This window comes from Pristis pectinata, chromosome 15 (genome assembly GCF_009764475.1).
Source record: "Pristis pectinata isolate sPriPec2 chromosome 15, sPriPec2.1.pri, whole genome shotgun sequence".
Lineage (NCBI taxonomy): Eukaryota > Metazoa > Chordata > Chondrichthyes > Rhinopristiformes > Pristidae > Pristis > Pristis pectinata.
Window position 1 is genome coordinate 4,465,610 of NC_067419.1, and position 13,758 is coordinate 4,479,367.

Here is a 13,758-nt window from a genome sequence, read left to right on the forward strand (position 1 = left end):
GTGCATTGTAGTTTATCAATTTAGAGCTTCAGACGAAAAGTGTTTAGCATTGTTTTCAGTTTTGGTCAGGGAGTGCGTGGCAGTGGGTCAACCTCTCCCATGAGAATCCTGATGGTAATGGTTGTTAAAGATAATTTGGAGCACAGCTGTATTATTCAAGAGTGCCCTCAAGTGGACACCTGTATATCTTTGCATTGGTCTTCCTCATGCAGTTTTAATAAAATGCAATGGACAATGCAGGTTCAGATTATCTTCATCTGTTTTCTGAAGCATATTTAAGAAATTGAGAGTATTTGAATCAATGTTATGCCCTGTGTGAGGTTAATATACTTGAGTTGTGGATCAAAATTCCTTTGGTGCACAGTGGAAATATCTGATGATTTTCCATTATTGACAACTTTGTGTGTGGGAGATTCAGAGTTCTGTTGCTTAGCTTTGACGTGACTTTGTCACAGACCGTTACAGTGAACTAAATGTGACCACCCAAGGGTAGGTTTGCTTGGTACGTGCAGACTGTGTGTTGTCAATTTTCACAAAGTGGATGGACGACTTATTCCTTTTCAAAAGTTGGATGAATTGGTGTTCAACTTCCTAACATTACAGCAAAAGTGAGGGCTGCTATTGGAGTCTCCTAAAGCACAGTGACTGGGTCTAGATGTGCATTTTAGGCACAAGAAAGAGATGAATCACTTCGGCAGATGTTCAGTGCAAGCCAAGATGAACAGCTCTAGTTTCCACAGCTGTTTTTCCAAGTGGAGCCGTATGTTTGCCACAAACCACGGTTTCGGGGCATGTCATCAAGCAGATGAACATTACTACTGATGAATGGCTCTGCAAAAAACTTGGACAAATCCAACACAACTAGTTACCATCCATCGGTCAGTCTTCCATCTTTTTGGGGATGTGGATATGTCTGGCAAGGTGAAGGTTTATTGCCCATCCATCAATAAAGCATTGAGTCTACTCCCCATCATCAGTAATGGGCAGTGCAGTTAATTGTGTTCTCCAGGGGACACTTGTCCAGATGTTAAGTTTCAATTCCACCGTGATCACTTTACTTCAGACCTCATTGCAGCTTTGTCTCCATGTGGACCAACATGCTTGGTTCCAGAACTAAGGCAACAGTCGGTGTCCTTGAACATCAAAGCAGCATTTAACCACAGATGGGATCAAGAGCCCAGGTAAAATGAGTCTTATAAAGCATGAAGAAAAATGGTTATGGTTGTTAATTGATCACATCAGCGTGACAGGAGTTCCATAGGGCAGTTGACCTGGTCCCCAACTGTTTTTAATTTGTTACTGAGCTTTTTTGTTTACAAGCTCAGAAGTGGGAGGTTCATTGAGCTTTGCAATGGCATTTGAAACTCCTACTGAAACCATTTTTGTGCAGCAGGACCAAGCCAATATTTGGACTTGGGTTGATGAGTGTGCCAAATAAGTGCCAGGCTGGAACTACCACCGCTAAGATAGTGTAACCACCCTTCCTTTAACATTCAGTAAAAATTCAGAAGCTGGGTATTCTGCTGAGCGATTGACCACCTGACTTCCCAAAAGTTTTCTGATGTAAAAGGCAGATGTCAGGAGGTAATCTCCACTTGTCTGGATGAGTGCACCTCTGACTCATCAGAGACTCTGTACAATGCAGTATTTGTTTATAAAGCCCTCTGGGGTAGTCTCCCCAAAACCACAAGCCCCACCAACTAGAATGACAACTATAGCAGGTGCATGGGCAATGCCACCACCTACAAGTTGCCCATCAAGCCTTGCCCCATGTTGGCTTGGAAACCTCCCTGTTCACTGTCACTGGCTTTAAGTTCTGAATTGCCTAATTGTGCTGTGACATGCCGTCACCAGACTTAGAGCAGTTGAAGAAAGTGGATGACTGCTGCCACATGCAGGTCAACTGATGATGGGTAATAAATTCTGGCCTTGCTGACAATGGCCACACTCTTAAATGGGGGTGGTGGGAGGGTGGAATCTGCTTGGAGTGGAAGTTGAGGACTTGATGATTAATAGGTTATAGTTGGTGTCCACGTAGTAATCTCATCTTCTGGTTTTTGAGATGTATTCACCACATTACAGGAAGGATGCAGAGGCTTTGGAAAGGATGCAAAAGAGTTCCACCAGGATGTTGCCTGGATCAGAGTATTGGCTACAAGCAAATGTTTGACAAACTTTGTTTTCTCTGAGACATCAGAGGCTCAGGAACGACTTGATAGAAGTGTATAAAATTATGAAAGGCGTGGATAGGGTAGGTGGTCTTTTACCCAGGTTGGAAATGTCAAATACCAGATGGCATAGGTTTAAGGTGAGAGGGGGAAAGTTTAAAGGAGATGTGCGAGGCAAGTTTGTTTAAGTACAGTGGAGGTGTCTGGAACGTGCTGCCAGGAGAGGTGATAGAAGCAGGTAGAAGAACGACATTTAAGAGACATTTAGACAAATGCATGAACACATGGGAAATAGAGGAATACAGACCAAGTACAGGCAGATGGTATTAATGAAATCGGCATGAAGGTCAGTGCAGACATGGTGGGCTGAAGAGTTTGTTGCTGTGTTCTGTTCTTAGATAAATGTTAGCCACCATTTCAGATTTTCAGAACATAATTGGTAAATCTAACCACTAGTATAAATGCAAAAGAACATTACCATATATCATGTAGGTGTTGGATATAGGAGAGCACACTGGCTCTGTCTATGGAATTTACTAAAGTTGCCTCCGATTTCTCATTTTTTGTTGAATGAAAATGTCCAGTAATAGGGTTTGGTGAAGAAATCTGTAATATTCTGATCTAACAAGGAAATCCAAAAATATAGCAGCTTTTGTAAGTAAAAAAAAAGTAAGCATTAATGTTGGTCCCTTGTAAGTTCAGGAAGGAGAAATTGTAAGGGGGCAAGGCAGTTTGTACACTAGTATTTGTCCTCAGTAGAAAACATGAAACAAAAATATAGCAGCCGGAACTAATACTGAGGGAAATTGAGCTAATATATATTAGCAAAAAAAATATTCTAGAGATGGGGAACATCAGATTCCCTGGATCAGATGGCCTAAGTAATGTGTTCAAAAGGCAGCTTGGAGCAATAGCAAATACATAAGTTGTGACCTTCCGAAAGTTACCAGAACAGTTGCAGTGGATTGGAAGCTAGCAAATGTTTTGATACTTAAGACAAGGAGAAAGAATATGGCAACAGCAGGCTAGGTAGTCTAATAACAATTGTTGGGGAAAACACTAGAATGGTAAGGTGTGGGCAAGTAGAACCCCAGATAGGCCCAGATGTACGGGATAGGCCCTCGCTCTAGAACACACTGACGGCATTTGACAAGAGGCAAAGCTGGTGACGGTTTTATCTGGTGTCAAAGCTCAGATGTTTTCCCCCCAGTTTCTGAATTACTCCAATTTGGGGACGTTTAGCTTGGCCTTCGTTGTGAGATTTGAATGCAAGTAAAGTCAGCTTACTACACTGGTGTGACCCACACCTATAATATTGTGTACATGTCTAGTCTCCTGCTTAAGAAAGTGTATACATGAGGGAATGCAGTGATGGTTCACTAAATTGGTTTCTGAAGTTTGTTGCACATTGAGACAAGCTGCCCGGGCTTGTACTGAAGTTTAGCATAGTAAAAAGTGAATTCATTGAAATGTAAGTTTCTTAGGGGTTCAATATGGTAAATGCAAGGATGTTGTTTCTGAAGTATCTAGAGCTAGGGGTCACAGTGTCCAAATAAGGTGTCAGGCTTGTGGCGAGAAGAAATTTCTTCAACCAGCAAATAATGAATCTGGAATTCTCCACCTAAGGCTATGGAAGTTCACTTGCTGCACATTCTCAACACAGATCGGTAGATATCTGGATATTGAGGTAATTGTGGATTTGGAGTTTGTGCAGGAAAATGGCATGGAAGTGAAAGCCCAGCTGCAATCTTACTGAATGGCAAATGTGATACAAGAGGTGGAATGGACACATTACTATTGGCTCTTAAATTTTGGAGCAAGTGTTGTGGAAACCTGGTTGGTTGCAGAATGAATTTCAACTTGAGATTTAACTGAGTAGAGAGTTTGAGGTCAAACGGCCTGTTCCTGATCCAATTTCGTAAGTCCTCGTATGGCCCTTTCATTCAGGGGGTGGGAGGGCAAATGTCAAGTAATTCTTGCTAACTTCCCCTCCCCATTATTACCAAGTAGCTTTAAAATGTGATAACTGTATCATCCTGCCTTAGGGGTTTCAAATGCTCATCTGCTTGGTTGCCACTTGGCTGTCCTTAAGCTCTTTCATTTGCATCTAATTTCCTTCCACAGGCAGGGAAGCATCAAGAATATGAACAGAAGCTGCTCCAGGAACTTTATAAAATGAATCCCAACTTTTTGCACCAGTCGTCCAGCACAGTTGACAAAAATAAGAACAAAATAGTTACACAGCAGAGGTATGATGCGTAAGTACTGTCCTGGCCTGCTACTTTGGCCTGCTTTTTTTTTTGGTTCTGTTTGCATTTTTATTAATACAAAGGCTTTCCTGTCTGCCTGCAGATTTTGATCGAGTTGAATCTTTGCTTTAGCTTAAGTACATAATTTTACCCTAAGCTAACTTGTAAAAGCGTCCTTTTGTGATTGATACATTTATCAACTGAGCAGATGTGCTTTATGAAGCAAACAAATTGGCCTGATTATGATGGACAACTAGTATTCCAGTGAGAATTCCAGTGTGCTCATTTTGTGGATTCTTTTAGGCTACAGATCCTGCTTCATTTCTGCTCTCTTACCTTTTGAACAGCACTGCTACAAATGATGGCTGGGCCTGCTCTCTGAATGACCTTACTACCTCTAAATGTCGTGACTTCCAATCGTCACAGCACATTGGAAAAGCCAACAGATGAGAATTTTAGGATGAATAACGTAGTCCACAACCCCATCTGTGTGTTGGCTTCCTTTATGTTCACTTGTAGTTCAATTTAATTTCTGATTCTGATAGCATATGAGGAGAGCTTTAACCTCGGTGATTTTAAGCATCTTTACAACTTCATTGACTCAACCTGCTTACTATGATGAGCACACTGAAGTTTGAATCCTAAACGTGTCTCAGAAACATACTTTCCTTTATGGAAAGGGAGGATTTTAACAATTATCGTAGCAGAGAAAGTTATTGTTAAATAATTTTTGTTTTGTGTGAGGTCATGCTGGGTGATGTGCAAAATATTTGCTAGAGTGGTGCCCACACTTCTTCCAAGAAAACATAGCTTAAATTGGTTTATCAGCATCATAGAAGACCTGTAGCTTGCTCATGCTTCAATTGCATTGTTTGGGCCAATTTAGTCTTGGTGTGGTGAATTACCCAGCACAATAATTGTGTATTTGATTGCAATTATTCAAGTCTGCAGGAGAATGAAATGTTAACTCATTGAAACAAAAGGTTGCCCCCTTCAGAGGGAGATTGCAATAAGATGTTTGTAAATAATGTCCTTGCAATATTCAGTGTTACATGATGGCATTGCTGTTAGTGCTGCTTCAGAGACCCCAATGTGATTCTGAGCTTGGGTGCTGTCTGTGTGGAGATTTTACGTCCACCCTCCTCCCCCCCGTGCCCCCAGACCACATAGGTTTCCACTCAGTGCTTTGGTTTCCTTGCACATCCCAAAAAAGTGCTAGGAATTAGTTGACCACTACCCTGAGTGTAGGTAAGTAGCAAGGAATTGAAGGGGAGTGGATGGGCATGTGACAGAAAATATTGCAGGGCTACGGGGGAACGGTGGTGATGGGCGTTTTCTGCTCGGCCCGGACCTGATGGGCCAAATGACCTCCTGTGTCATCGTAGGAAAGAACATCTAAATGAAAAACAATGCCTTGTTCACTTTGTTAGCTTTTGACTGAACAATAACTACGTGGCAAAAGTTGTATAGCTTTGTACAATACCCACTGAAATCTCCCACTGATTTGCTGCACTGTGATGAAAGTTAAGTGCTTGTTGCTGTTAATTTTGTCCACTTGATTCAATTTGTAGTTGTGCATGATTCAGAAAAGTATCTTTGAAATGACAGATCAAATATTTCCTTGGCTGAGTTTTTATGAAGCTTTTCTATTCGTTTATATTTGATCAAGATATTCCTCTACAAAGCCTCCATTGTAACATCTGAGCCACGCACACCTTATTGGGACAGGTGGCACATCGATATGGTCAAGTCACACCTGCTGTGATAGAAAATTGTATTTGAACTGAAGTGCTTTTTTCCTTTGTGCACTGAAGTAACTTGCCTGGCATTGCAAACCGAACTGTATCCAAGATGCAGCTCCATCTTGACTTCCGATCTAATTCTGTTATTGCCATAAGCAAGGTGCAAACAAAGTGTTAAATCTGCAGGGAAGACTTGGAATTTCATGCAGGTCTTGTAGATGTGGCAGCTTGTATCTGGCCTTTCCTTCACCCAACTGATTCACAGTTGAGGAGATCCAGTTATGCCTCTAACCTCAATTTGCCTGCGTTACTTGGAAGTAACAACTTGCATTTCATTCTGATGGTTTGATAACTTTGTAACGTTTCACAGATACGATGAGCAGAGAAGATGCCTTTCATGTGGCACTCTTTAAGCCTTCCAATATATATGCATTAGCTGTCGTCCATGTGGTGTCTAGCTTCATAGAATCAAAATTTACAAAAGATGTATTTGACTCCATTTGGTTTGTAAGAAGGAAAGAGCTATTTGCATCCCACTTTCCAGCTTAGTTCATGGTCTTGTAGGTTAGGACACTTCAAGAGCCTGTCCAGCAACCAAGTAGAAAGCAGGAGGACTTCAGCCACTCAAATCCTCAGGTGGTGAGTTCCATGCTTTCACCTCTGTCTTGCTGTATAGGTTTTTACCATCTTTTGCAAGGATGCCAAAGCTTGCTGCCAGTTTCTTTCTCCACTGCATTTTCTCTCATGGTGAGGTCGTCCATTCCAGGAAATGTGAAATGACTTTTTCAGGAACCGTGGCTTTCCTTCTGCTGTGGTTGATGGAGCCCCCTCTCACATTTCCATTTCCTGGACTTCTGCTCCCCAATACCCACCTCAAACAAAGGATAGAATTCCCTTAGTCCTCTGCTTTCACTCTTGGTCCCCACATCCAGCACATCATGCTTAGTCATTTCTGTCAGCTGCAATGGGATCCCACCATTAGTCACATCTCCCCCCTCCTCATCTCTTTCCACTTTTGATAGGGACCACTCTCTCCATGACTCCCTGCTCCACTCATCCCTCCTCATCCTCCACTCCCTGACTTCTGGCACTTTCCTTTGCAACTGGAGGAGCTGCAACACCACCTCCCTCAGCAATACCTAGGGACCTGGACAGCCCTTCCAAGTGAGGCAAAGATACATGCACACCTCCTCCAACTTTATATGCTGTTCTGTGCTCCTGATGTGGCCTCCTCTGGATCAGCAAGACCAAGTGTAGATGAGGTGACCAGTTTACAGATCACCTGCACTTTGTTCACAATGGTCATCCCAAGCTCCTGGTTACATGCTATTTCAATTCTGCTTCACATTCCCACACAGACCTGTCCATGCTTGGCCTTCTCTATCCCCAGGGTGGGGTCAAACACAAAGTAGAAGAGCAACCCCTTGTATTTCGCCTGGGTAGTCTACAATCCAATGGTATGAACATTGAATTTTTGGATTTCTGGTAACTCTTGCCCCCTGCTTATCCCACCCCCCCCCCCCCACCCCCTCACCTTTCTATCCATCCCTGGCCCTCCCATTTTTGTTCCTTTCCCATTACCCAGCACCCCCCCCCCCCCCCCCCCAAAAACAGTCCTGGTTCCATCTACTTCCCCACCCACCTGATTTCCACCTACCCGTCTCTCTTGAATGGCTCCCATTATGTCAGCAGATTTCAGCTCGTCACCTTTTGTGTACCTGCTCACCACCCTCCAGCTTCTGTCTCCACCTTCACACTCCCTTCCATCCTTCCTTGGTCCACCTATCACCTACTGGCCCTGTTTCACCACTCCCCCCCTCCCTCTATACTGGCTACCTTCCCTTTCCACTATCAGTCGTGATGTAGGATCTTGACCTGAAACATCAACAATTCCTTTCCCTCCACAGATGCTGCTCAACCTACTGAGTTCCTCCAGCATCTGCAGTCCCTTGGTTCTTCATGCATAGAACTGTATTTAGTGACCATCAGTGCTCTGCCTGGTGTTGCACACAATTCAAATACATCCTGTGTTCTATTCCTTAGCAAATGAAAATAGCCATACAGACTAAAGATCTGTCTACCTGCACTCCAACCTCCTGTACCTCCTATGCTTGTCAATATCCTACCAATTACTCTTTTTGCCTTGTTTGTCCAGGTACATTTATTGTCCAGAATGAATTCCATTTGCCAGTTTGCTAACGTGCTGGCCAATCCCTTTGCTACTTTGCTGCAGTCATTTATTACCCCCCTAACTCACTTGTGCATGGTCAGTTTTATTTTCTATTATCACTGCTTCATATTGTTAAACCCAAGTTATTGATCTAGGTTTCCTGACAACGCAAACCATGTCCTGCTCATCACAGCAAAAAGATGTTTGCTACAAAGTATGCTGTCTTGATCTTTTTAAAAGAAAAATCCCAGTTAGCGTTTTGGTGTATTATCTGCTCAGTAGTGAACTTCTTCTGAAAGTGTACGTGTAAAAACCTCATCAGAATTTATTACAGTGAAAATTAGTTGCTGTGGAATGTTAAGCTCCACTGTTGTCCACAGTATTTCTTTCTGTGCCACTTATAGAAAGAGCCTGGAGGTATTGTAAGCATTGACCACATTAAATTGGCTTTTTGAAAAATGTTTTGCTTTTGGCAAGTTATGCTACCAGCTGTCCTTTGCTGTGCGTTTGTATGCTTGTTAAAATTTTCATTTTTGTGACGGGAAATGTGGCAAAGAACAAGATTCTGAGCAGACTTGTAATATTTTTCTGTAATTGTAGTGATCCCAGTGAAAGCATTATACACTTAAATAAAACACAAATCCTGTGCTATCTCCTAAGTGATAACAGCTCTCACCAATTTCATAAAGCTGAAGAGTTGTCCAATTGTGAAGCTCGTCTGAACTTTTGCTATCAATTATATTTTGTATAGCTATCAGCCCAGCCACTGTTAGGACAGAAAATGAGCTGGTCATCCTTTGGACAATCTTTTCGAGTAACACCTGATACACATTTACACACCATTGAAGATGAATTGAGTCTATTTACAAAATAAATGCTGAATTGTATAACACTTGTTTAAAAAAAATGGAAGCAAATAATTTGCTTTTCACTGAAGGTCAGCAGCATACAAACGTGCCATTCTCCAGATTAACTGAGGCAATTTACAAATGCATGCTTCACCAAAATAGTGCCTGTGAGTGCTGTTTTTGCTCAGAATTTAATGGACATGTTTTGTTCTGTGCTTCCCATTATAGGAAGGATATGGAAGTGTTGGACAGGGTGCAGAGGAGATTTACCAGGATGCTGCCTGGATTGGAGAGTATGGATTATGAGGAAAGACTAAGGGAGCTAGGGCTTTACTCTGTGGAGAGAAGGAGGATGAGGGGAGACATGATAGAGGTATACAAACTATTAAGAGTAGATAGAGCAGACAGTCAGTGCCTCTTTCCCAGGGCACCAATGCCCAAAACAAGAGGGCATGGCTTTAAAGTAATGTGTGGGAAGTTCAAGGAAGATATCAGAGGGAGGTTTTTCACCCAGAATGGTTGGTGCATGAATGCACTGCCTGGGGTAGTGGTGGAGGCAGATATGTTGGTCAAGTTGGTATTGGTTTATTATTGTCACTTGCACCGAGGTACAGTGAAAAGCTTGTCTCACAAACCAAATGTACAGGTCAATTCATTACACAGTGCAGTTACATTGAGTTAGTACAGAGGGCATTGATGTAGTACAGGTAAAAACAGTAACAGTACAAAGTGTCACAGCTACAGAGAAAGTGCAGTGCAATAAGGTGCAAGGTCACAAGTTGAAGAGATGGTTAGATAAGCATATGGAGGAATTTAAAATAGGGGATATGTGGGAGGAAGGGTTAGATAGTCTTAGGCGTGGTTTAAAGGTCGGCACAATATGGTGGGCTGAAGGGCCTGTATTGTTCTATGGTTCTTCCAACTCTTGTTCTTGGACAGTCATTCAGGGTTTAGGTTGACTTGCTTCCACTCAGTTCTTTGGGTTCTGAGGTAGATGATGCATCCTATATTGGATTTGCCATGGGTGGGGCAGATGGTACTTGATGAGGCATTTGGCTTCTTGCGCTCTTGTTCCAATTATTGGGTATAACCATGTACTCTTGTGTGGAGATAGTTCAGCACTTGATGTTGCTTTTACAGTTGGAGCAGTCAATCAAAGGGTAGGGATTCCATGAGTTGATTAAAATGTTAGGTTTTGCAATTTTCAAATATCCTTGTAGTTCTTGTTTCCTTCTGAGGGGTTATTTCTGGTTCAGAGCTTAGTAGAGTACTTGTTTTGAGTGTCTGGTTTGGGCATATGAACAACCAGGTCCAACTAGAACTGTTTCAGTGCGATCAGTATAGATGCTGGGAATATTGGTTTGATGTTGCTGGGTGTGATACTACCATTGGAGGATTTCATTAAAACCGTTTTGGACATATCCAGTGTCTCAACGTGCATTCCACAGTTACTCCATGCCTTTGAACGGTACAAGGATGGGATCAGTGCTGCAATGGAGACTGTGTTTCACTTGGGTTTGAGTCTTGCTATTTGAAAACCCTCTCAGTTGGCCATAGGTTGGAACAAGTGTTGAAATCTAGTGTGAAATTCCGAACTTGCTCTGCACTCTGGAAATTAATACTTGATTACTAATGGATGATTTTTCTTCCATTGGCCACAGCAGCTATTGGGAAGAAGATTGCAACATAGCATTAACTTTGTGTGCAGCAAACTTGACCTATCATGACATAAGCAAAACGATTATGAAATAAGCAACCAATGACTTGCTCTTGATTAGCATATTTCCACAGAAGAACTCTAAATATATGGATTTCCCATTACTCTTCTGCTTTTCTATAAAATGCTACTTCAATGGAATATGTGGCCTTTATCTTACATGGAAAACTTAATCAGATTGTCAATGTGTATCATAATTTCATATCTTGGAATATTGATTTAACTTTGAGAACGGATAGTGCTTAGTCTCTTTAATCTCTGTTAAGTTGTGATGAGATAGACACCACTTTTTCCCATGTGTTGGTGTCTTTTGTCTCAGTATGACATATTAAATAACTTTGCACATTGTGCAATCTTTATGACACTCCCACATCAGCCTGGGATCTTTGATTAAAATGACATGTCTATATCTAGGGCGGAGAACTTGGGACAGTCACTATGGAAATGGTGAATTTTGTGTTGAGAGAAGCCTGTTGTGTGACACACATCAACCCGGTCTTCTGATTGTCCTTGCTTTTGGTTGAAAATTTGCAGTGAAGGACTGTGTATAACACTACCAAAAACTTGTGAATTTGTACTGTAAAAAAAATATTACCTAAACCTCTTGTTAAGCATTTATAATATCTAGCTACGTTCCTTGTTTACTGCGTGCAAGTTGATCTGGTGAACAACTTAATCCTGAGTATCCAATACAAAGGCTGATTTCTGAAAGATCGCAAGGATTGTAAATCCATGCTTTACCTATGCAAGCTACTGCTCCCTACTTCCTCTTGGAGTAGGCTACCTCTTCTTCTGCATCCAATAATGGATGAATTGAATTGCTCATTTTGGCTGTTGTCAGGCCACTGGCTGGTAAGGATGTGTGATGCCAGCAATACATTTTGGATGGGATCCCTTTCGGGAAGTTTCCACTAAGTGAACAGCATCTCTGAGCTGCTGAAACTTACTGTGGTGTCACTTTGGTAGGTACTCAGTATTTCTGCCATTCTTTCCCCTTACAGACACAACAGTAGTAATAAAGATACCTGGCCGTCATTACTGACCACAGCTAAAGCAGGCAACGGTCTAACACTCGAGCACAGGAAAACTCCTCCTTTACTTGATAATAGTTCAGATCCTGAGCACATGACCCCAGATGGTCCTGACACAGAACTCAGGTCAGTGATTGGCTTTATTTCTCTCTTGGACTGAAATAACCCCAACTGAACAAAGGGAGGCAATGTTTGTTTGTTTGCTTGCTCGCTCCTGTTCCCAGAGTTCTTGTGCACGATCAGTTCTTTGAGCACTTGATGGTCAGTATCAGTGCAAAGTATCCCTTTTGGCCTCGTCACTCAACACTTCCAACAAGAGTTGAAAACTTTTATATCAGGGGTGTGCATTTTGTTATCAGAAGCACGATGCTAAATGGTTGTGGAAGATTAATGTAATCATCACTTTTGTTTGATAATGGCCGAAAGCTGACTTGAATTCAAATCAGCTTTGTACGCTGCATGTTGTTGAGATGGTGTTAGTCGAAGAAGACAATTGTATCCCATTTCCTTCAAGACTACTTCTATACCCTACAAGTTTTGGAGCAAGCCAGTCTGTCATCTTGAACTCCAACAGTATATTGTCAGATTAAAAATACTATTCTCTGACAAATAAGGATTCTCTGCCAAACCTTGATTCTCTTGATGGCTCAGTTGGTTATGCCAGAAAGATACACTAATTGGAATGTCTTGGGTTTCATCCTTGGCTGATATCGCAACAAATCTGGACAGCTCTCAAATCTCCAAATTCTTGGAGCCAGGGTGTCAGACCTACTGTGAAGTTCATATGTGGATATGGACCAAGAATAGAAATTAGGATGTGGTCATTGTGGCACTATATGACACAGCCTCCAAGAGCTCATATTTCCCACTTGAAAAGCAGCCATCTAATTGAGGTGCCAAAGCTGTCAGTATTCTTGGATCTGTACCTCACAAGGGCTCAAAAAGGCAAAAGAATCTCTTGAAGCAATTTTCTGTCATCCTTTGAGCCCCCATGGCTCGTGCATATCATCTCCCTCCACCACTTGCACATCCTAGTGTCAGTTTTGCCCCCCAGACCTGCAAAAGTAATATTGTATTTTTTGCTTTGAGATTGCAGAGTCTGTTTTATCTTTCATCTGTCAGTCAATGTTCCTTTTCAGATTTGATATCTTCTGCGAACAGAACTTCCAATACTTCACAGTTGGGCAGTCACTGAAGCAATGTGTTGATGGACTTCGTGCTTTGCCTCAGTATTTCTTTTGCTTCCTTCATGAGGCCAAAGCCTCACTGGTGTTCAATTTCTTGTAGGCAGCCCTCCAGCACTTTTCCTGGGTGGCCGTCGTTTCATATACGGGTCCTCAAAGGAAGTATTAGTGGACATTATGCCCTTGTCACCCAACTGTAAGCATGCAGACTGGCTTTGCATCACAGCACATCATGTCACTGTGCACAACTGTCTGGAGAGGGCTGCAGCCTGTGATCACTGACCATTGCAGTGTTGAGTTTTGACATAGGCTAAGATTGCTTGATTTCCAGTTCAATTCATTTTAGCTCATGGAACTTACCTTTGTCTGACTCAATTCATGCAGCTGCTGAAGTTTTTGGTCAAAGATTAGCCTCCACACACCGCTGTGACTAATAATTTGCTGTCAATATTACTGATATTTCTCAATGGCACTCTTTATAATCATGGTTAAAATAATTTACCCTCAGGATCCTAATCACGATCTATGAATTGGTCCTAGAAAACTGAATTAAGCTGCTGTGGCTTCGGTGTAATAGTGTCTGGCTCCAACTCTACCTGAGCTACGTTTAAGGAATAGTTTGGGTTTCTTTCAGAGGTTAATGTTGCGC

At 42.0% G+C, this 13,758-nt stretch overlaps 1 protein-coding gene across 13 annotated transcripts in view; it reads left to right on the forward strand.

The window, feature by feature from the left end:
• LOC127578538 (CCR4-NOT transcription complex subunit 4-like) overlaps positions 1-13,758 on the forward strand; it is a 122,225-nt gene that overhangs the window by 58,797 nt on the left and 49,670 nt on the right. For 7 of the 13 annotated variants that reach the window (XM_052030686.1, XM_052030677.1, XM_052030679.1 and 4 more), the window contains exon 7: positions 4,293-4,426. In XM_052030686.1, coding sequence (XP_051886646.1) covers positions 4,293-4,426 — 134 coding nt within the window. The remainder of the gene's footprint in view (positions 1-4,292; positions 4,427-13,758) is intronic. The other 6 variants (XM_052030684.1, XM_052030689.1, XM_052030682.1 and 3 more) reach the window with 1 other exon arrangement.